The sequence below is a fragment of the Trichosurus vulpecula genome, chromosome 3, assembly GCF_011100635.1.
Source record: "Trichosurus vulpecula isolate mTriVul1 chromosome 3, mTriVul1.pri, whole genome shotgun sequence".
Lineage (NCBI taxonomy): Eukaryota > Metazoa > Chordata > Mammalia > Diprotodontia > Phalangeridae > Trichosurus > Trichosurus vulpecula.
In genome coordinates, this window is record NC_050575.1 from 192,214,417 (window position 1) to 192,239,447 (window position 25,031).

The following is a 25,031-nucleotide window of genomic DNA, read 5'->3' on the forward strand; positions in this document are numbered from 1 at the left end:
ATTCCACATCCAGCCCTTTTACAGTACTTGTGTATAGTGTGCATGGGCTTTCATAAGAAATGAATTCACTCTTGAAGGTTAGTTCACAAAGTCTCCAGATAAGAAAACAAGTAGGTGCTAACAAAATATTTTATTGTAATTCTGCAACACCAATAGTACAATATAGTTTTTTCTGCTATTGGTTTTTAAATCAGAAACAATTACTATTAAGATGAAAATATTCTCATTACACAAAATATGCCTTACAAAAATGCCTCCTGTATTTATACATACTTCAAATAGTTTATACATCCCACTTTGCCCAAAGACAAAATTGACTGGGTGAAATTTTTTAAAAAATGGCTTAGTTTGTTCTTGTAAGCAGACTGAAGTCCAGTTTTGTTTATGATTTCCTTGAAAACCAACTATGAAAATATAAAATTATAAATCAAACAAGTTAATTTAACTAAAGTACAATTTCCTTCAGGGTCCAAAGCCTTTTGATTATTCATTCTACTTGCTGACTATAGAAAGGAGAATTAAAATTCAATGGAAGGGTGGCTCAGATTGACAGTAATATGGCAATTAACTTGGTGAGATAATATTGTAATCACCATTGCAATTACTTAAGAATTTTCTTCTTCATTTACTCAGATCTTTGCCTAATGTCTCATAGTGATGTGGAGATGACCTTGGCTTCCTGAAGGTTGGGCCAGCGGAGCATAAGCGCCAGCTGCAAAACCCTTGAGTTTGAGCCTGGAGATAGACTGAATGTGGTCATCACTGGTGGGTAGACAACCAAGTGTTTTAATTTTTTCAGCCACATATTCACATAAAAGTTTTTTAAAGCATGTGGCAGCTGTGCTTTGCATTAGTAGAGGCCGTACGTACCACACTGATGGAATCATGGGTCTCTGATGCACAGTATATCACAACGGGACTTATGGTACTTTTCAAATATAAAGTGCTTTATTTAACGTTCTTATTAGAGCCTCACAACAATCCTTAACACTAGAATCAGGTTTATCAGTTAATGCAAAAATTTGATTATAATTTTATTTTGAAATAAAATTTTCAGCCTACTCTTTGCTTTATGAACAGTAATGACAACAAAACACACTGCATTAATTGATGCAGCATGGTCCTTCAAGGTATTCTTAAATCCCAGTTCTTCTTGAAAGCAGTATAGCAGGTAAAATGCAGGGAGTGGAATGAAAGGGTACAATTTCACTAATTATTCTGACACATTCCCCTTTTGTTGTACAGCCTTTAAGGGGAGTTGGAGGTTTCTGCTATATAAGGTAGACAGGAAAATGACTAATTCACATATGACTAAAATGACTAGTTCACAAATTATCCATTTTAGTGGACCTAGTTTCATAACAAGAACAATTCCCTGAAATCCAGAACACCAAGTGTCTGCAGCTATTTAAGACTACTCAGTGCAAGATAGATTGCTTTAAAGAAAAATCAGGGGGAAAAGCATCTAATTCTGCATAGAGGTTCTTCTGGCAATAATAATAGCTAAGGTTTACAAAGCATATATTTTTACATTTATCTAGCAATTTAATTTTTATATCTAAAGTACAATTTTCCCTCAGAGCCCAAAGCTTTCTGATTATTCAGTCTGTATATATCATGTTTATTTATCTTCTTTGGTCCTCACAACAACTCTGGGAGTTAGGTGCTATTACAATCTATATTTTGCAGATGAGGAAACTGAGACTGAAAAAGATTAAGCAACTGGCTCAGGATCTCACAGCTAAGTATCTAAGGCAGGATCTGAAGTTGAGATGCTGACTCACTGCACCACCCAGCTGCAAAGTGGTAACTTACGTATGTGTTGACATGAACAACATTCAAAACAAATGCCAGGGTCAAATTCTCTTTTACTACTTTGTGACTGTTTTTTTTTCTAATTGTCATCTATTAATGTTAAAAGGCCCCTGGGCCACATGACTCTACACTGTTAGAAATTCAATTCCAGGTAAAACCAGATAGGTTTATCATCCCTTTAATTTCAGGATTTCTATAAATGATGCTCAATGGCACCGTATTGCCACAGCTACTACTGAAAAAACGCTTCCAAGTTTACCTGAATAAAGAAACACAACAGCAGCTGGGCCTCGATCCACCAAAAAACTTAATGAAACTAAGGCAGCATCCTGAAATGTTTACATTCCAAGGTGCTCTATTGGAAGTCAGTGCAAACATTACCAGGAACTATTTTTTAAATGTTCCAAAACAAAACTAATGAGTGTCACTAAAGTGTGACTGCTAATTTGGTTCCTGATTATATGGTGTCGAGCCTCAAATTTGCCTTCATTAATCATAGAAGTGCAGCTGTTCTGCAGAAACAATATTCCACATTTAGCCACAGGCAGTCTGCCAAGTAAGAGAGAAGATAGGATTTCTAAGAGTGAGCTTCAATCACTGGTTTTTATGAACTCACTCAGAGATCAGTGGTCCCCTCCTCCTCCCCCTCAAACCTGCTTTTGCAGACTCATCAATCTCCTCTCACTGAGTAACCTGGTGATTCTATTTGAGGATCAGTCAGTTTCTTTGAGTTTTACTGACATTATAGGAGGTACAGACATTCACTTTATCACAGAGTGTAAGAATCAGAGAGGAGCTCAGAGATTATCTAGTCCAACCACCTCATTTTACTGATAGGGAAAAGAGGCCAGAGATGGTGACTTGTTCTAGGTCACAACCTGGGTACTCAACTTAGCTATGCCACTGGATCCCAGTCTGACAGTCTTTGGGCATGTGTGTTTCTTTTATACCAAACCCAAAGTAGTCACTGTCAAGTGCAGATTTGTTTTTCAAGTACAGCTGCTTAAAACCAGGGATGGTAATGAGTGGTTTACACACACACACACACACACACACACACACACACACACACACTCTCTCTCTCTCTCTCTCTCTCTCTCTCTCTCTCTCTCTCCAAAATGCTTAAGACTTAAGAGACAGGTTTGTATGCTATGTTTATGAATCAAGGCTTGCTCCCTGGAGCCTTAAAAAAACCCACCTTCCGAAAGTATCTAACCACTAGAGGCAGGGAAAATAACGTGATGCTAATTCTTACTGGGGCAAACAGTTTGTGAATAGCATAGGCCACCACAAATGTACTAGTGCCGGCGACAATCTTAGAGTTGTGGAGTGATTCTGCAAACCCGAGTTTGAAGAGAAAGGAAGATACGTCCACACCACTGGAAAAGAAAAAGATAAGAAATGTAATTATCACAACAGGGCCCTTCAATCCTTGGGAATTAATACTCATTATTAGAAGCTACTTAACTGTGAGAGAAAGAATTTCCTGTAGTGGCAAGGGTTGAGAAGAGCCAGCTGAGCAAAAACTAAGCTAGTCAGCATGAATTCAGTTTTTATTCATATGCTTATGTGAGAGGGACTGTCACTTTAACAGGACAAATCAATACAGTAAGTTTCAGGTACAAAGCACCTTGATTTACATTATCCCACTTATTCTCCACAATAACCCTCTGAGGAAGACAGTACAAGGATATTATCCTGGCTTATAATTGAGGAAAGTGAGATTCAAGTGAAGTACTTCTCTCTAGATCTTATAGCCACAGATTGGAAGTTAAGAGAAGCATTAGAGGGGGAATATGAAAAAGTGCACATCTGGAAGTGGAGAGCAAACATGTGGATGGAAGTTGGTTGGGTGGAGGGGTCGTCTGGGGGCAGGGGGAAGGAAGGTGTATATCTTGTGCTGTGTCGAGCCCACATCTGGTGGGAACGTGGAAAGCATATTGGACTTGGAGTTAGAGAACCTGGGTTCAAATTATGGCTGGTTCTACTTCCTATGTTACCCTGGGCCAAGTCAGTATCCTGAGGTCTCAATTTCCTTCTCTGTAAAATGAAGGAAATAATCTGGATGATTTTAAAGCTTCTTTCAACTAATACTGATGATGGTGGTGATGACAGCAGCTTACATATGTACACACACACACACACACACATATATATATATATGTATATATATATACACACACACACACACACACACACACACATATCTTTTAAGATTTGCAAAATACTTTAAATATATTATTTCATTTGATCCTCACAACAACCATGTGAGATAAATGTTATTATTAGTCAGTCAATAAACATTTGTTAAGCACTCACTGAGCAAAGCACTGGGGATATGAAGAAAAGACAAAAACACGGTCCCCGCCTCTCAAGGAGGTCACATTCTAATGGGGGAAACAACATGTAAACAATCATATACATTATACATACACACACACACACACGTGTGTGTGTGTGTGTGTGTATGTATAAAATATTTAAGAATGATAAATAGTATATAAAAAATAAGTAAGAATCTTAAATTGTAGGATCCTATATAAGACTTACACTCACGTCCCATGCTCTTTCTACTATATTGGAAACAGTCAGTATGCTGCCAAAAAACTGACAAAAGTCACTGATAGCTTTAAATAATTTAATAATTTAGACAGCAGTCCTCATTGGAAACATTTCTGGGGGTGAGAGTGGGAGGGGAAGGAGTGGGTGGAACCAGGCCTGAGATTTCGGTGGTTATGAAATTCCGTTTAACACCTTTTCTGTGATTTATGATCTCAGAGAATCTCCTGGGAGTAGGTCAGAGGTTAAGCAACTTGTGAAGGGCCTCAGAAGTACATGCATCAGAGATGGGAACTTGAACCCAGGTTGTCCTGACTCCATAGTCAGCTCACTATCCATTTGTCTCTCTTTCATGATGAAATTCTTAAAGACCAAAGAGCCATACCTTGAAACAACCAAGTAGAATATTCCCAAAGATATTAATGAGATGCCAATATGCAATGAAACAGCCACGGCTCCATATTCTTTAAACACCTTTTTCAGCTGCTGCTGTTTGCTTTGTTTGCTCTCCTCCAGAACGCTGGAGTCTCTGAGTGCTCTCTCTGTTTTCTTTAGGTCCTGTACGCAAATAGGAGAAAGGTTAGAAATTTAGAACAGGTATAAGAATAGTAATGTCTGACTCTGTAGAGAGGGCTTTTGGACACATTATCTCATTTGATTCTTGCAAAAATTCTAAGTATCAGAGCAGGAATATTGAGGAAAAACCCTGGACTGGGAGTCCTAGATTAGGTTCTAGTCCCATTTCTGCTAATTTAATAATAATATCTAACATTTATATAGAGCTTATCATGTGCCAGGTACTGTGTTAAGCACTTTAATAGTAATAAAAATAGCTAACATTTATATGGAGCTTACTAGGTGGCAGGCATTGTGCTAAGCACTTTCCAAGTATTATCTCATTTGATCCTCAGAACAACCTTGGGAAGTAGGTGCTATTATTATCCACATTTTAAAGATGAGGAAACTGAGGCAAATAGAAGTTAAGTGACTTGCCCAGGGTCACACAGCTATTTAGTGTTTCTGGCTAGATTTGATCTCAAGTCTTCCTGACTCCAGGTCTAGTGCTCTATCCATCATGCCACATGAAGCCACCTAGCCTATGGCATGTACCCCAAAAAAGTCAAAGCTAGAAAGAAATTTTCCATATATACTAAAATATTCAGAGAAATACTTTCTGTGGTAGTAAAAAAATAGAAACAAAATAGATACCCATTAAGTGGGAAATGATTAAACAAACTGTGGTATGTGAATGTAATGGAATATTGCTGTTATAAGATATGATGATCTCAAAGAAGAATGGGAAGATTGGCATAAATTGATGCAAAGTCAAACTAGCAGAACCAGGAAAACAATGTATACAATGTAAGTGAAAAGAACAAAACCCCCAAGCTGAATGCTATATAGTATCATGGTCCAGTCTGATCACTAAGAATGCCACTGTCTCTCTTCTCTGAAGAAGTGGGAGGCTAGGGTTGTATATCACTGTCAGACTTGGGAAATTCTTTCCCTTTCACCCACTTTCTTTTTTATTCTTTGTTCCAAGGTATAGCTTCATAGGGAGGAGGAAAAGGAAAAGATATATTTGGAAATAAAGGTGATGAAAACAAAAGATGACAATACCTTATTGAAGAAAGAAATCTAATTTATGTATTTATACTTAGGACATCCCAAAAAGCCGAGGAAGCGAAGAAAATAACAAACTGAGAGGTGAAATATAGAATGCATTTGTTGTCAAAATATGTACGAACTTTACTGTGATTGGGTTACTCTCTTTAGATGCCTTTTGTTCCACTGACTTGCTTGCTATTTCTACCATACAACACCCTCTCTCTGTGCCTTTGCATTGGCCATCCTCAATGCCTAGAATTCACCCCTCATTTTTATCTCCAAGAATCCCAGGCTTCCTTCAACATCCAGCTCAAATGTCACCTTCTATAGGAGGCCTTTCCTGGTCGCTCCTCAGGACCCAAAGCTGGTGATGCCCTGCCTCAGATTTATTTCCATTTACTCTGTATGTATAATAATAATAACAACAAAAACAACAAACTGGGAAGTAGGTGCTTGTGTGTGTGTGGGGGGGGGTTGGTTTTTTTTTGGAGGGGGGGAAGGCAGGGCAATTGGGGTTAAGTGACTTGCCCAAGGTCACACAGCTAGTAAGTGTGTCAAGTATCTGAGGCTGGATTTGAACTCAGGTCCTTCTGACTCCAAGGCTGGTGGTCTACTCACTGTACCACCTAGCTGCCCCAGTACACGCTATTATTATCCTCATTTCACAAATGAAGAAATTGAGACAGAGAGGGGTTATGTGATTTGTCCAGGGTCACTCAGCTAGTCAGCCAGGAACTCAGTTCTTCCTAACTCCAGGGCCAGCACCCTATCTGTTGCACCACCTATCTATAGGTATCTTGTATGTACCTAGTTATTTACAGGCTGTCTCTTCCATTAGAATGTGGGCTCCCTGAGGGCTCTGAACAATTTTCCCCTTTCTTTGTATCCCCAGAGTTTACCACAGTGCCTGCTAAGAACTTTAAAAATGTTTGTTGATTGAGTTAAGTATCTATAAGAGCATAGGATTTTAGAGTTGGAAGGGCTCCTGAGACATCATCTACTCCCATTTCCTCATTTTACAAAGTAAGAAACTACTTTTTGACTTCTCCCAAAACGAAAAGGTTTGTAAGAGACCATACTGAAACTAGAATCCCGATCTACTGACTCCAAATCCAGTGAGGCTGCTGGTGGTGTGGTGGATAGATAACTGGGCTGGAGTCAGGAAGACCCGAGATCAAATCCAGTCTGAGATACTTGATAACTGTGAGACCCTGGGAAGATCACTTAAGCTCTTTCTGTCTCAGTTTCCTCATCTGTAAAACGGAGAGAACATTAGCACCTACCTCCCAGAGTTGTTATGAGGATCAAAATGAGATAAATTTCTAAAAAAGTCATAAGCAATGCCTGGCACATAGTATTCTGCTCCCCAGTGTTCTTTCCACTCTAGGCTGCTGTTCTTCGATAGAGGGCAACAATTTCTTGAAGTCTAAGAGACCCTCGAGATAGGTGCCAATTGACCATTAGCACAGCCGTTCCTTTTGTTTGTGGACTTTGCTACCAAAGCAGTGACAGTGTTTTCCCTAATGCTATTGTGCTCTTTCCAGCTGCCTCTATTGTGGCTCAACGGGATTGACTTTAAAAGTAGCTGGTGGGAAGGAGAAGTCGAACAAACAGTAGTGTCAGGGCTCCTTTGGGGAGGACACCCAGATACCTGAGGGAGAACTCTCACAAAGGCAAGTTTCTACATTTATACATATATATATACACTAACAGTGAATGATGCTAGGTGGTACACAGGACTTGAAACCAGAAAAGACTCCTCTTACTGCTCTCCAATCTGGCCTCAGACACTTACTAGCTATGTGACCCTGGGCAAGTCACTTAACCCTGTTTGCCACGGTTTTTTCACCTGTAAAATGAATTGGAGAAGGAAAGGGTAACCTGCTCCAGTATCTTTGCCAAGAAAACCCCAATTGGGGTCACAAGAGTTAGACACAACTGAAATAAATGACCAACAACAGTGAATGACAACAGGACAGAGTCAATGCTTCCAAAGTTTTTCTTCCCCAGCTCTGTCAGTCAATTACACTGGATACTTGATTTCTGGTCTGTGACCCCAGAAGGGCCTTTTTTGCATTTATAGGACAGGGCTGTGGGGACCTGGAATTGGGATCCTGAAGTGGCGAGGTGGGAGTGAGAAACTGACCAGAGATTTTAAGTTTCACTGTAACCCTCGCCTCAGTCAGGAAAGATAGCTATTTCAAGTTTTCCACAGATATAAGTAAATATCACCTGAGACTCAGTGGGGCCAAAAGTACCACCAGGATTACTTTGGCACCTCCTATTCAGAACAGGAAAAGTACAGATCTGAGGATGGGTAAGGAGAAGAGAATTGAACAATACAGAACAGCACAAGGAAGAGAATACATGTACTATGGTAAGAAGATGTCTCAGGTCTTGCGCAGGGTGCAGAAACAGTCCAACTGGCAGCTTTGTAACTCAGTTCTGGGCCATAGATCCAGGGCAGACTGAGGAGGGGACCTGTGCCTAAGGAGTGACAGTGGTTTTCAAGCTGTATAATGAGTAAAGAATGAGTTCCTGTTGTGCCTCTGGCCCTAGGAACTGGTTTGAATCCCAAAACAAAGGGAAGCCTGCAGTTCTGTCACTCTGAACTAGCAGAGATGTCCCTCTGGTTGATGGTGGCTCCAGAAGCAGTCTACTGGAACTCTAACCAGGACAAGTCCAAAGGCACATTGCTCAGACAACCCAGGTCTTAGCACTCACACAAGGAGGTAAAAAAAAAATCAGACTTTGCCCTGGAGGTTCCCCAGACTGGGCTGTCTCTGAGATCCTTGAATAAAATAATGCTAAAACCCCAAAGAAAGCAGCAGCAGGAACAGCCCAGACATTCTCTACAGAAGTGCTCACAGCCTGGCTCTAACATAAAAGTTAGACATCAAGAAATAGAAAATAAAGAAACAAACAAAAAAGAATCCCACAGTAAAGATCTATGGTGATAGGGATGCTTAAGACTCAAACCCAGAAGGAGAGAATGACTCCAAAATATCTACAAACAAAGCCTCAAGTAAAAACATTACTTGGGCACAAATTCAGCTAAAATTTCTGGAAGAGATAAAGCAAGGGTTAAGAAAAAATTTTTAAAAAATGTTTTTATAAAGAAAATTTATAGGGCTAGAATAAAGTAATATGGAAGAAAGAATTGGAAATAGAATTAATAGCTTGGCACAAGAGGTCTAAAATTTTACCTAAGCAACAAACTCCCTGAATTTAAAATGAACCAAATGGAAACCAATGACTCCATTAGGCATCAAAAAATACTAAAACAAAGTCTAAAGACTGAAAGAATAGAAGACAATGTAGGGTATCTTATGGCAAAAATAACTGACCTAGAAAAGAATTTAAGGAAAGATAATTTAAGAAACTTTGGACAACCTGAAAGCCATGACTAAAAAAAAAAAAGACCCCAGATATTTCAAGAAATCATAAAAGAAAACTGCCCAGATCTCTTATACCCACTGGGCAAAGTAGAAACACAAAGAATCCACCAGTCACTTCTAAAAATAAACTCATAAACGAAAGTTCAAACATACTACAGCCAAAAATCCAGAGCTTCCAGGTCAAAGAAATAAACTAGACAGCAAGAAGCCAGAAAGAATTCAAATACTAAGGAGCACCAGTAAGAATCACACATGATTTAACAGCTACCAGTATAAAGAAGCAGAGAGGTTAGAATACAACATTCCAGGAAATAGAGCGGATGCCCATCAATTTGGAAATGGTTGAACAATTATGGTATATGAATGTGATTGAACATTATTGTGCTCTAAGAAATGATGCTGGGGATGGTTTCAGAAAAACTTGGGAAGACTTGTATAATCTGATGCAAAATGAAGGGAGTAGAAATAGGAGAACAATCTATTACAATCACAGTCATTCTGTCAATAAATATTTATTAGGAGCCTATTACTTGCCAGACAGTGTGCTAAACACTGGGGATATGAAAAGAGACAAAAGACAGTCCATGCTTTCAATGATCTCACAACCCAATGGGAGAGACAAACAAGTAAACCAATCCGTACAAATAAGCTAAGTACAGTATAAATAAGAAGCAATCAAGAGAGGAAGGAACTAGAATAAAGAGGGGTTGAGAAAAGCTTCCTGTAGAAGAAAGGATTTTACCTCAGAACAGCAGGAAGTTAGGGAAGCCAGGCGGTAGAGATGAGGAGGGAGAACATTCCAGGTATGGAGGACAGCCAGAGAAAATGCCCAAAGCCAAGAGAGGGAGTATCTTGTTTCTGTAGTAGCAAGGAGGCCGGGGTCATCAGACAGAAGAGTTCCTTGGGGAGTGTGAGAAGAAGGGATGTTGATATAAGGTGTGAGAAAACTGTTAAGGTGGGAGGCACTAGATTATAAAGGGGCTTGAACATAAAACAGGATTTCATATTTGATGCTGGAGGTGATAGCCACTGGAGTTTGGATGGAGTTTGAGAAATGAATGGGGAGATGACATGGCCAGACTGTTTTAGAAAAATCATTCTGGTGGCTAAATCGAAGATGGATTGGACTGGGGAGAGACTTGACATAGGTAGACAGACCTGCCATTGCAATAGTCTAAGTATGAGATGAGAACAGCCTATCCCAGAGTGGTGGCAGTGTCAGAGGAAAGAAGGCGGCATATTTGAGAGATGCTCAAAGGTGAAACAGACAGGCTTTGGCATCAAAATGGACATGGGTGTGTGCAAGAGATAGTGAAGAGTCAAGGATGACACTTAGGTTGTGAGCCTGAGGGTTTGGGAGGGTGGCAGCCCTCTCACCAGCAACAATACTGTCGAAATAATTGACTTTAAAAGATTTAGGAAGTCTGATCAACAAAATTACCAACACATGATTCCAAAGGACTCATGATGAAAATCATGAAGATACTAACCACTCTGAAGGATCCAGACTGAAGCATTTTCTTTCTCTTTCTCATGCTGGAATTTGTTTTGTCTGACTATACATATTTGTAATGAGTTTTATTATTCTTACATTTTCACTGGGTGGGGGAGGTGGAAGTGGGAGGGAGAATTCAGAACTAAATATAAAACTGAATTTGAAAATTAAAAATGTTATACACATACACACATACATATATATGATAAGGCAAAAGACATAAGCTTACTATCAAGAAAAATGTATCGGGTAAAACCACATGTAATAGTATAGGGGAAAAAATTGAACCTTTGATGGAATACAGAATTTCTGTACATTCCTGATTTAAACAAAACAAAAGGACAAAACAAAACCAGAGCTGCACAGAAACTTTAAAATACAAATACAGAACTAAAGAACGACAAAAGGTCAATATAGTGAGCAATTATAAGAGACTAAACAAGGATAAACTACTTACATTCTAAAATGGGGAGATGATACCTGTATTCCTCAGAACTCTTTCATTATCAGAGGTCATAATTAGATAGAGGGTCTGGGAGTTGTTCTGTTATGTTTTGATAATCCTAAAAGAAGAATGGAAAGGGAGGGGAAGAGAGATGCATGAGAGGGAAAAAAGAAGAGAAAGTGTGTGGAAAATTATCACACATAATTGGGGTGCAAAGTAGAAGTCTATACAAATATTGAGGAAGGGGTTGGCCTCACTCTAATCTGAACTGGTTAAAGGATGGAAGAATACACACACAATTGAAGAATACACACACACATACACACACACAGACACACACACACACACACAGAGTTACATTTTGCTAAGAGGAAAACAGGAGAGAAAGAGGAGATGGAAAAGGAAGGAATAAGGGTAGATTAAGGGAAGGATTAATTCTAAGCAAAACAAACTCTAACTAAGGAGGGTGGATTTCCAAGAGCAATTTATAAGAAAAGAAAAAATGGACAAGAATCTGATCTCAAAAAGGGAAAGAGAAGGGGCAGAGGAACAGAAGTAGATTACACCAAACCCCTAAAACACTGGTGAGGAGCTTACTCTTCCTCTCTCAACATAATCATCTCTTTTATAAAGAGGCAGAGGGAAAGAAAGAAAAGGAAAAATCAGGATAATAGGCAACAGTTAACAATCATGACAGTGAATGTGAACAGGCTGAATGAACCCAGTTTATAAAAAACACTTGAAACTGAAAGTAGACAAAATTAAAATTAGAGGCTGGAGAAAAATCTATTATGCTTCAGCTGAAGTAAAAAGGACAGGGATCGCAAGCATGAACGGAGGTAAAGAAACAGTAAAAACAGACTTAATGAAAAGAGACTGATAGACTACATTTTGCTGAAAGGTAACAGATAAAGAATTAATATTAACACTAGATGTTATACATATCAAATGGCATAGCATCTAAATATTTAAAGAAGTTAAATTATATGGAGAAATAGAAAACAAAACTAATAGCGGGGTCCCAGATAAGTCAAACAAAAAAAGGTAATGACTTGAAAATAATTTTTGAAAAGTTAAATATGACAGACCCTTGAAGGTTACTGAATAAGAATCAAAAGAAGTATATACATATTTTAGCTATGCATGACACCTTTACAAAAACTGACCATTTATTTGGTCATAAAATCCTCACAAATAAATGGGGAAAAGAAGAAATATTAGATGTATCTTTTGTGGACTGCAATAGGAACAAGATTATGTTCAAAAAAGGGCCACTAAAATGATTAAAATTAAAAGAACAAATAACTTAATTCTAAAGTATAGGTGAGACAAAGAACAGTTCAAAGGAACAACTGATCATGTCAATAAAGATAATGAGAAAGAGAAAGCATACGATTTTTAAGGATGCAGCTAAAGCAAAGTCCTTAGGTGAAAATTTATATCTTTAAACATTTTCATAATCAAAGGAGAGAAAGAAAAGATCAATAAATTGGGCATGTACCCCCAAAAGCCTAGAAAACCAGTAAATTCATCACCCAAATTCAATACCAAACCAGAAATCCTGATAATCAAAGATGAGACCAACAAAATTGAAATAAAAAAACAAAACAAAATAAGAACCAATGAATTAATAACTAAAATTAGTAGCTGGTTTTTTGAAGACCCCTCCCCCAACAGATAAAACATTAGCTAACTTGATTTTATAAAAGAAAGAAAAAACCAAGTTACCAGTATCAAAAATGAAAAGGGTGAATTCACAATGAAAAAATAAATTTATTACAAACTATTTCACCCAATTTATATGCCAATAAAACTGACAATTAAATGAGATGGATGAATATTTACAAAAATATAAAATGCCCAGATTAACAGAATAAGAAATAGTAGACAACTCCATCACAGGAAGGGGACTTGAACAAGCCATCAATGAACCCTCAAAGGAAAAAAAAATACCTTTGAGGCCAGATGGATTTACAAGGGAATTCTATCAAACCTTTAAAGAACAACTAATTCCAATATTATATATCTAAGTGTTTGGAAAAATAGGAAAAGAAGGAGTCCTACCAAATTCCTTCTATGATATAAATATAATCTGCATATCTAAAATTGGGAAAGTCAAAACAGAGAAAGAAAACTATAGACCAATATCCCTAATGAATATTTGATGAAAATTTAAAAAAATATATATTGGCAAGGAGTAGAACTAAGAAGGATGAGGCCTTAGCTCCATTTACATTAAACAAACACATCAAATGCTGTGGACACTTGGATATTTATATTTCTTTCCATTCCCCAGGGTGCTCCCTGACATTTCATCTCCTATCTCCAGGCCTTTGCAGAGGCTGGTCTCCCATGCCTCCCACTCTGTATGTCTACAGAATCCAGAGTTTCTTACAAGATTCCACTTGGGTGACATCTCCTGATTCCCTTAGTTGGTAGTACTTTCTCTTTCTTCGCATTACTCAGCTGTTTACAAGTTGCAGCTCAAACAAGATGGTAATCTCCTGTTTTGTTTTTATAACTCCATCATGTAGCATGGTGACACAGCAGGTGTTTAATGAAATTAGTTATAATAAGCTTGTGTAATTTCTGGGAAATAAAAGACTACAATGCATGAAGTATGTATAAAACAAGATGGCGGGCAGTGTGACTATTGTGTAAATGACCTAGACATGCCTACTCTCTTAGCTGTGTTTGAAGAAAGGTATAGTTACCTCTACATCATCATCTTCTATAAATTTTGCAGGGACCCAATTCATTTGGCATTTTGATGAGAGGAGAGGGATCAGTGCTAGATAGTTGTCCTATACCATACATAGCACAGACCTCACTAGGACCAAATGAACTGCCCTGGCCTTTTAGCCTTCTTGGGCTGTATTAGAGTGTCACAACTGATTTTCTAGGACATCCTCCATTTGGGGTATTCTTTCAATTCCTTAGCCTTTAATTACTGAATGGGTGTGGCCTCAGACAAACTGAAATCCGGGAAAGATCTTGGCTTAAAAAGGCCAAGGTCTCCCACTGCATCTAGGCCATTTCCAGTCATCCTGACCTATGTCTTGCCACTGGACTCCAATGACTCTGGAGGAATGAGGCTGATGTCTTTGAACAGCTCTGTCTCACTTAAATCCAATTCACTGGCAAGTCAAGACATCACCCTGCTGTCATTGGTCCTCTTCCAGAACAAAGGAGCAGCAGTAACAATACCACCACCACTACCACAGGTGTCAAAGACACTGCCTGACCCTAATAGGTGGTTTTCTAAGGCTCTGGTTCTACTTGAGTTTGATGCCACTGGTCTCTACACTATTTGTCCGCAGTCAGTTTTGTTCCATTCCTTATTCTTCCTCCCCCTCCTCTTTCCCTGCAGCTTCTGGGTTACACCAGCTTCCACCTATGCTTCCATACTATGGTTTATGGAGGGAGGAGCCTGAGACTAAAGGGGTCGTGAGGACATATTATGACAGTTTATGTAGCTCACAGACTTTACTCCAGAATGAAAATTGTCACAGTTTCTGATATTAGAAAAATAAAATTAAAAAAAAAAAAGAAATTATTTGGCAGGAAGTACTTCTTTTCTGTTGCTATAGTCTCGCAGTATCTGGACTGAGTACAGGGAGGATTTCATTATTTGTATTTGTGTGATCAAAGACTAGCACAGTGCCTAACACATGGTAGGCTCTTAAGAAGTACTTATTGACCCACTGATTGATCAGCGTTAAGAACTGAATCAGAATTTGGGGGTTTTCAAGGGATCTTAAAGATCATTTAGCCAAACTCCCTTAACTTTACAGAAAGATAAAGAGACTCTGAACAGCAAAAGGTCTTACCCTAAGTAATATTGGCTGAGAAATGGCAGAGCTTCTGGGACTAGAACCCAGCATCCAGTAGGTGATCCAGAGAGCCCCTGACAGTGGTTGCAGACAGGAATTTCATCACAGGGGTAGAGTTAAATAATATGTTTTATGTGAATACAAAAGAGTATGTGGGATGTGAACAGGTACCACTCTGCTGAACTAACTAACTTTTTAGCCTGACCTCATTTTAGTTCAATACAGCCACAGAAATAGTAGGGATAAAAGTATTCTGAGTCCAGAACTGCTGAGTGTCTCTTTCATAACCCACAATTCTCATAAATCGCCTTCTCTCTCATTATGTTCCTGCCTTGGATAGTGCCAACTAAAGTCTTTACCATGTATTTTAAACTCTAAATCAGGCTAATCTTGAAGTGAAGAGGAGTTGTATTAATCAAGTTAAAATACATACAGAAGGGATTTCATTTCTGTAGAGGATGGTGCATTGGACACTGAGTTAAATGACAGAAGTTAGGTATTTTCACAATGGAGTCCCATGTCTTAATGAAGACAAGGGCCATTTTTCTTCTAGGTCTGCTTAAATGAAAGGCAGATTTATTGAAGTTTTCTCTGTTGGTAAAGAAACATGCCAAATTGGACCCTTGAAAGGAATCAAAACTTGGATTACTTTTTCTTTAAGGATTCTTTCAATACTTTCTGTAGATGCTAAAGTAGAATTTAGCTAATTAAAAGTAAATTGTCCCTCCAAATCTAAAATTCACTCTGCAGTTTCATCCCAGAACATTTAAAATATAAAGTAATAATGTGAGTATAGGCTGCCTTCTAACATGTCACAGCCCTCAAAATAGAGTTCCTTGAAAGGAAAAAAAAAAAACCATGCATGTATACCTACACATGGAAAAAAAAAATCACACCCATTTTAGGTCACACAATTTTTATACAAGTTAGATTTCTGGGGAAAAGTGCAGCAAGTATTCAGTCTAATATGATATTCTGGGCATTCTAAAGACCTTTTCTTCCTCTGACATTTCACCATAGAATTGACATAATTTTGATACATGATGTTCCGGTTATCCCAGGGAGTTGTTATTTCAGTCCCTACAAATCAAGAGCAAGGCTTTTAAAATTCAAGGAGAATGAGAGACAACTTGATGGTTTACGGCAGGGATTCTTAACCTTTTTTGTGTGTGTAATAGACCCCTGTGATTGTCTGTGAAAACCAAGGACAGACGCTTCCTTTGAATAATTTTTTTTAAGTGAAGGAAATCCTGGATTTCATTTAAAGGAAAATGAACATAAAGATGGTATCCTTTTTCTCATCTAAGTCCAGAGACCCTCTGAAATCTATTTACAGAGTGCTGTGGAGTCCATGAGCCCCAAGTTAAGAAACCCTGATTTAGAGGGAAGAAATTATAAAAAAATTCTATTTATTTCCCCTCCTATCCCCTACAATAGGCATTTAATATCTGCAAAGAAGGACTGTTAGGTGGTGTTCTTTACAACAGAGCACTTTACTCCACTTTTTTTTCAATCTATACAACTTTTCTCAGGATCTCACAAAAACAATATAAGGCAAAAACTTCTAGAATTTAGGTGAAGTTAACTCTTACCTACTCTGCACTCCTGAATAACTTATATTTGATCAGGAATGCATTATATCCCTCACTTCCTCATAACCTCAAACTTGCTTCTCAAAGCTTTGCTTAGGCTGACTGATTATCCATGTATTCAACTGAATGCTTACCATATATATGTAAGGTCTTATGCTAATGTTAGACTGTATACCCTTGTCCTGTGCCAGGTATCTGGAGAAAATAAGCCTGGAAATAAATACGATTTGCCCAGAATCATGGATTTAGAATCAGAAGAAACTTCAGAGATTCAGAGGTGGGGAACCTGCAGCCTCGTGGACACACGTGGCCTTCTAGGTTCTTGGGTGAGGCCTTTTGACAGAGTCCAAGTTTTACAGAATAAATCCTTTTATTAAGGGGATTTGTTCTGTAAAGTTTGGATTCAGTCAAAGGCTGCACTTGAGGATCTAGAGGGCTACATGTGGCCTCCAGGCTGAAGGTTCACCAGCCCAAAGAGGCTTTAGGAAGTTTAAAATGACTTGCCTGGAGACATACAGGTACTCAGTGGAAGAGTCGGGATTAAATTCAGATCCCAAAGACTAAAAAAAAAACCAACACTTTCCCCACTGTAACATGCTCCTCTACCTCTGTTTAGAAACTAGAAGGAAGCAGTGACACGCCTGGGGTATGGGGCAGCATCAGCCACCCTCCCTGGATCCTCTTCTGCCCACGGCACTGCTTTAAGATGGGCAAAGATACTCTGAGGTGTAGCTGCATCTGATGAGAGCCGACCTTTGAGGTCAGGCTTTGCAACATAAAACAGATCAGTTTTCCCTTGTGGGATGTTCAGGAGGAGGGCAGATGGATGAGAAAGTGGGTAAACACCGAATTGGGCAGGCTGATGGATGGACAGCACGTGGGAGAAGCTGAAGAGGCCTCCCAGCACACACGTGACTAAAGACCTCTCATTCAGCAGCCATATTCAGGGTGTCTCAAGCTGAAAAGTGCTATCTATAGCCTCAGGATGGAGAAAGAACTAACAACAACAATTTCTAACAATATTTATAAGGTACTTGAAAGTCTAGAAAAGTCTTTAAACACATTATCTAATTTGGGCCTCAAGACAACCCCATAACATCAGCCCTCGTGATCAGAGATTTAGGGACTTTCCTAGGATCACACAGCTAGTAATCATCAGAGGCAGGATTTGAATCCATGTCTTCCAGACTTCAAGTCTGGCTCTCTACACCTTATATCATGCCTCCTCCACTCCCTGGCCTGAAGTTTAGCAGATGTTCTAGACCGGCTGGGAGCGTATCTTTGGAGATCTAACACATTTGCGTGATTTAATCCATGTCCCAGACAGGCACTGTTCAGTATGGACTCACTACCTTGTATTTACTAGTTGAAGATTCTCTTCTCTTCTAAGTAAAGCGAAGGTCTGTTTTATATATCTGAGAGAGACAGAGGGAGATGGGGGTGGGGGGGGGAAAGAAAAATGAAGAAAGGGGGAAGGAGAAGAGGAGAGAGGGGGAGGGGGAGAGGGGGGAGGGAGAGAGGGAGAGGAAGACAGAGGGAGAGAGAGAGAGGGAGAGAGGGAGAGGAAGAGAGGAGGGGGGAGAGAGAGAGAGAGAGAGAGAGAGAGAAGAAAAGAGAGAGAGGGAGAGATAGAGAGAGAGAGAGAGAGAGACAGAGAGAGAGACAGAGAGCCTGAAAGCTGACCTGGATTATCTAGAGCCAAATCTCTTAGTCACGACTGAAGCAGTCTCAAGTGTCCAGGGCTTCAGGAGATAGGCAGGTGCTATCAGCAGGCACCTTCAGCCTTTGGAGCTATCATTTAAGCTTACTGCCGACTTCTACTCACTTGGGGTGAGGGGAGGGGGTAATAGACAACTAAAATGCACTTCGAAGTTACTTTGTGTTCCCAACAGTTTGTTCTGAAATCAAGGACAGTATCTCATGAGAGTATCAAACAAACTCTTTACCCGTTGATTCGGCCATACAACCACAACCAGCTTTTCAGTTACTATGTATTTTTCTAGACTGTTAACCGAGAGTTTCAACTCTTTCCCAGCCTCTCATTGCGGGACATTCTAATCAGCACAGACCTGAAGCCTGGAGCTGACAGGAGGAAGCCTAATCTATAAGGCTAGACAGCCAACTGAATTCCCACACACAAAACAATGATTCTTTGAGGCTGATTAGATACCAAAGGCCTTTTCAGCTCGAATTCTGGCAGGCTGACCCACTCCAAGTATCTACGATGCCTCAGTCAAGCTCTTCAGTGGACTTCAGACAACAAAGGGATGGTAGGGCCTGGGGGTGGGGAGGACAGATCTCCCAAGAGGTCATTAGTGTAGTCTATTCAGTTTGTTTATCAGAGAAGAGAGCTTAGTATAGGGAGTCCGGAGCAGGGCAGGGACTAAAACATAGATTTCCTGACTCAGGAGTTTTCATCCCTCAGGCCCCCTTACTGTTTTGAAAGATCTCAGGATCACTGAGGAAGAGAATGATACCAGTACACATTTTCTGACAATGTTTTAAAGTCTGCAAAGGACTTTTCTCAAAACAATCCTATGAGATAGGTGTGAAAGTATTTTTACTGCGATTTTAGAAGAGGAAATTGAGGGTCTCAGAAGTTAAATGACTTACCCAGTGTTAAACAGCTAGTAAGTGTCTGGACAGCACTGAAACTTTTCTTCGTTTTCCTCGTGCATTCTCCTGGTTAGGAACCTTTACTCGTATCCTTTCCATGACCCTCTGTTGTACCCCCTCCATTTGTCTCCGAAGCCTACCTAGACCCTGACCCTGACCTTCATCTCTCCTTTAAACTTATCTCATTTTTCCTTATATCAAAAGTTATTTAGTTCCTGATGCTGCCTTCCAGTACATTAGCTCCAAGAGAGCAGGGCCTGTGTGAACTCTTTCAATGAGGCACTGAATGCATAGAGCTGGGCTTGGAGTCAGGGAGACACTTGGTAAAGTAACTTAACTGTTCTTTGCCTCGGTTTCCTCAACCATAAAATGGGGATTAATAACAGCACCTACCTCGCATGGCTGTTGTAGGATCTGATGAAGTAATATTGTAAAGGGCCTTGCACACAGTAGCACTAGATAAATGCCCATCCCCAAGGTACCGATAATATAGTAGGCACTTAATAAATATAAGCTGAATGCTATTGGCCTTAAGTCGGGTGCTTTTTTTCTTTTTAAACATTCACTTCGAGCAGTCCCACCCGAAGGGGTACACCCTATCCTTCCTTCAGGGGCACCCATACGGAGCAAAGGTCCTGGAGTGAAGCAGGGACGAGTTCAAACTCAAACTGGGAAGCTTACCAGCTGTGTGAACCTGAGCAAGTCACTTATATTGTCTTCCTTGGTTGCCTTAACTGTAAAATGGAATAACAGTAGCACCTACCTCACAGGGTTGCTGTTTCTTCCTTTCTTTACTTTCCTGGATCTTCGCCCAAAGCAGTGAATGCGTGGGACCGCAAGAGGTTGCTTATCTCGTACCTCCCTAAGTAGTGGGGGGCGGGGAGGAGGTAAGCCGGTGCCTGGGGCTTGCAATCCCTCTCCGGTGGAGCCGGCCCGGGGTGGAGGGCGGCATCGGATGGGCATTAGTGCCCAAAGCCTAGGGAGGGGGGTGGGGGGGTGGAGCGGCTGGAATGCCCGGCGGGGCTGAGGCTGGCGGGGTGCTTACCTGGGGGCCGGCGCTGCCCGAGTTGCTGCTATCGACGAGGCTGCTGCTGCTGCTACTACTAGGACTGCTGCTGCCGCCGCCGCCGCCGCCGCCGCCGCCGCCGCCGCTGCTGCTGCTCCTGCTGCTGCCGCCGCCGCTTCCTCCAGTACCCAGGAAGCTTACCTGTGCGTGCATGGGGCTAGGCCGGAGCAGGAGCAGAAAGCGCGGGGCCAAGGGGGCAGCGGGCCCGAGGGGTCTGCCTAGGAGAGGCCCCAGGCGGAGTCGGAGCCCGGCTGCGCCCCTGCCTGCGACCGCCGCCAGCTGCCAGACCATGGTTCAACCCCGCAGGGTCAGGGCGAGCTAGCTACAGAGCCAGGAGCCACTTCTCTGCCCTGCCCCGCCCCTCCTGCCCCTCCCTCCCCCTCTCCTCTTCCCTCCCGGGATCTGGGCCGAGTGGGTGTCTCCCAATAGGTCCCCTCCTCCCCCCTTAAAGAGACCGTGCCATGGAGGGGGGAAGGGGGCGAGGAAGGTGGACCTAGAAATAGGCTTGTGAACTTGTAAAATGGGGCAGATTTAGGGTTGTTTTTGACTCCGTATTTGAGAGCAATGGGACCTTCTTCCAAGGTTTACAGTGTTGGAACTAGAAGAATGCGTGCAGAGCACCCCCAGCTTTGTTTTCAGAGTTTGTTGTTGTTCTGTCCTGTCAGACTCTTTGTGACCCAGTTTGGGATTTTCTTGGCAAAGATAGATACTAGAGTGGTTTTCCATTCTTTCTCCAGCTCATTTTACAGATGAGGAAACTGAGGCAGACAGACGTCAACCCTTGCCCAGAGTCACACAGCTGGTAAGTGTCTGAGGCCAGATTTGAACTCAGGGAGGTGAGTCTAACAGACTCCAGGCCCTGAGCATTATCCAATGACCCTCCTAGCTGCCCTTGGCATAGGAAATGGATTTAAACCCCACCTCTGACATTCCCTGCGCAATCTTTGGCAAGCCACTTAACCTCCTGGCCATCAGTTTCCTCATCTGTAAGTTGAGGGGGTTGGACTAGGTGGTCTCTGAAATCCCCTTTAGATCTACACCCCTGTTACCTTGAAGTCATAGATCTAGAGCTGGAAGGAACTTCAGAGTTCATCTTCTGCAAAACCTTCATTTTGCTCATAAGGAAACAGGCTCTAGAGAGAGTGACTTGCCCAAGACCACACTGATCATAAGTGTCAAGGTCAGGTTTCAAACTCAGGACCTGTGACTTTCAAGTTCAGTGCTCTTTCGACCAGGGGTGGGGAACCTGAGGCTTGGGGCCACATGTGGCCTTCTAGGTCCTTGGGTGCAGCCTTTTGACTGAGTCCAAGTTTTACAGAACAAATCTTTTTATTAAGGATATTTGTTTTGTGAAGTTTGGATTCAGTCAAAGGGCTGCACTTGAGAACCTAGAGGGCCACATGTGGCCTTGAGGCTGCAGGTTCCCCACCCCTGTAACTATACTATCCTTGTCATTTGAACATTGAGCCTGAAGTCAGAAAGGCCTGAGTTCAAATCCCGCAGGAAGGCACTGACCAGCTGTGTGACCCTGGGCAAGTCACTTAACCTCTGTTTGCCCCAGTTTCCTCATCTCTAAAATGTGGATAATAATAGCACCTACCTTCCAAGATTATCATGAGGATGAGATAATTTTAAAGCCCTTAGCACAGTGCCTGGCACATGGCAAGCACCATATAAATGTTAGCTATTTATTATTATTATTATTTTAGTGGATTTAGAACCGATGAAACCTTAGTTCAACACTTATTTTACAGATGTGTAACATCCTCCCCACCCCCACCCCACCCCCATACACTGGCAGACTGTGTCCTCAAATGCTACTCCCCCCAGGATTCTAAGGATAATGCTGGCTATTGTGGATTATTGTTTATCATTTATTAATGTTGTTTAAACCTAGATATATGTGGCTATAAAATTGTCTCACCTAAAAAGCTTACTGCAGAGGTCAAGTGGATCTCAGAGACCTCCAGGGAAGTCAGATTTTCAAACAATATTAATAAATGATAAGTAATAATCCGCACCATACTAACACCAGTTCATGACCTACCATCAGTCTTGTTAAGTCCTCTCTGACTCTTCATGACCTCATTTTTGTGGGGTTTTCTTGGCAAAGATAGTGGAGTAGTTTGCCATTTCCTTTTCCCCATTTTACATTTGAGGAAACTGAGGCAAACAGGTTAACTGACTTGCCCAGGGTCACACAGCTAGTAAATGCCTGAGGCTGCCTTTGAACTCAGGTATTCTTGACTCCACCCTCAGTCACCTAGCAGCCACCATCTGTCTACTTCCTCTTGATAATCCACCAGTTGACTCAGTTCTTTAGCAAGAAACATGGTATAGCAAGCATGGTAGTTACAAAGCATTTCCCCTATTCCTCAAACCGGGGACACTTTCTCCCACATATAAGTGAGAGTCTGCTGGGGCGAGAGTATATAGTGAGGGACAAACGTAGGGAACACTCAAAGCCTAAGCAGTTCACAAAATGCAGAACTGATGAACCTCAGTGCTATTTCTTCTGAAGAGACTCAAGATATTCTCTATTGTCATGGAGGAGGGGAAGGATGAATAAGTCCACTCCTTTGATTAGCTGGGCTAGGTCTTCATATAGTACAGCCGACACTTTGTCAGCTGGATAAGTGAATAGGCTACAGTCTTGGCTCAAACAGGTTGTTTGGCTCCTCATTGGGTTGGGATGCTGGCTCTGCCACTGGAGCAACTGCTGCCAGAGAGGACTGGGCAGGTTGCCCCAACTGTTGGATTGTTTTAAGGGTGGCATCTCTGTTGTCTAGTTTAGCCTACTCTGCTCCCTGGGCTCAGTCTTTGATGGATGTAATTGGATGCCCAGGCTGTATGGGTGTTCAGGGAAGACTAGTACCTCTGGTGTGAGGGCTGCTTTTCACCTTTGGTTTCCACCTGCTACCCAACACTCACCTGTGGCTCCAAGAAGCTGTAGCATGTGCAGTGGCCACACCCCAGTAAACCATTTTAGCAGACAGGCTAAACCAGTTTGAGGGTAACCAAGGAACCACAAATCCATTGGTTAGTTGGGGTGTGTGTGTGTGTGTGTGTGTCTTCCAAGCATGTGAAGACTCCCCTGGTGGAATAGGGGGATGTGAACAGTTTGTTCCAATGGGCTGTGAAGGCAGTGGAAACAGGTGCTGTGGAGTACACAGAGCTTGGTTAGACAAAGCAAATGCCAAGGTCTTCCACTGCATTCCTAGCCATTGCCAGTTGTCTTGACTTTTGTATTGCTGCTGACCCTGGAAGATAGAGTGAAACCTATGACTTGGGCAACTCTGCCTCACTTAAATCCAATTCATGCAGAAGTCAAAAGACATCACTCATATCACTTTACCATTTTTACCTACTTCAGACTCCTGTGGCGATGGGCAAGTGATGGAGCAGCAGGTACAGATACACTGGGAACTGTAGTCACAAAAGGTGGCCCAGGTCATAAGGTTGTCTCCTCACTGGACCATCACAATTAAAATGCAAGTGAAGCTTAGAGAGATGCAAGACTTTTGACTCAGTAAGGAGGCAGATGAAATTCAGTTTTACTTTGATAGTAACAATCCAAAGTGCTTTTATGATGCCCTGAAGGCCAAAGAGGTATGGTGCACCTCAACTACTCAGTGCTGTTGAGCAAAGCAGAATTGCAGTATTTCATAAGAAACCCGAGAAGCTTGAGGACATCTGCAAATGCTCATAAGGACTATTTGTGCCCAACCTGTGGTAACATCTTCCAAGCTCATATTGGTCTGATTAGCCACAGCTGGATGCACTGTACCTTGACCCTGACCCAGTGATGTCATTTTGTCTTCTTAGGGAATGAAGGACAACAACCAAACAACGAATTGGGTACTAAAGTGCTCTTTAGAACGTTACTGTGTGTTTTCAGCTAGACTAAGATTGATAGAAACCTTTCTCCTTTGGTTCCCTCAAAGCCTCTGCTATGAGGTTTGTAATCCCAATGACTCCCTCCAATGACACCTCCAGGATCAAATATGAAACCCTCTGTTAGTCATTCCAAGACAAGACACAGCTCTAAGTATTTTCACTAACTCTGTTCTTCATGCATGGAATGCTCTCCCTCATCATCTCTACCTCTTGGCTTCTCTGGCTTCCTTTAAGTTTCAACTAAAATCTTACCTTTTATAGGAAGCTTTTCTCAATCTCTCTTAATTCTAGTGCCTTCCTTTTGTTAATTATTTCCTACTTGTCCTGTATATAGCTTGTTATTACATAATTATTTGCATATTGTCTTCCCCATTAGATTGTGATTCTGGGACAGAAGGGATTTTTCTTCCCCATTTATATCCCCAGTCCAATGCCTGGCACATAGTAGGTGCTTGGTAAATGTTCATTGACTGATTCACCCTCTGAGAAGGTGAGGGAGGTCTAGCCTTTCCTGTGGAACAGTCTTTCCTGGTTCAATGCCAGTTTTCCTAAAAAGGTACTCCCACCTTAGCTTATGGTGATTGGTCCTAATTCAGTTACTTATACTTCCTAGACTCTTTTCAGGCAGATAAATGGTGACAAAAATAGGAGTATAGCTTGTGCCCTAGAGATATAATTTTTGCTGGCTTCTTTATATGCAATTAAGC

The 25,031-nt window shown here is 41.2% G+C and overlaps 1 protein-coding gene across 1 annotated transcript; it reads right to left on the reverse strand.

The window, feature by feature from the left end:
- Nucleotides 1–115: 115 nt before the first annotated feature.
- FAM210B (family with sequence similarity 210 member B) lies at nt 116–20,820 on the reverse strand. The gene is made up of 3 exons (XM_036751376.1): nt 20,407–20,820; nt 4,760–4,932; nt 116–3,194 (listed from the first exon to the last, which is right to left on the reverse strand). The coding sequence occupies exons 1-3, from the start codon at nt 20,716–20,718 to the stop codon at nt 2,978–2,980; spliced, it is 702 nt and encodes a 233-aa protein (XP_036607271.1). The 5' UTR covers nt 20,719–20,820; the 3' UTR covers nt 116–2,977.
- Between the last annotated feature and the right edge of the window lie 4,211 nt (nt 20,821–25,031).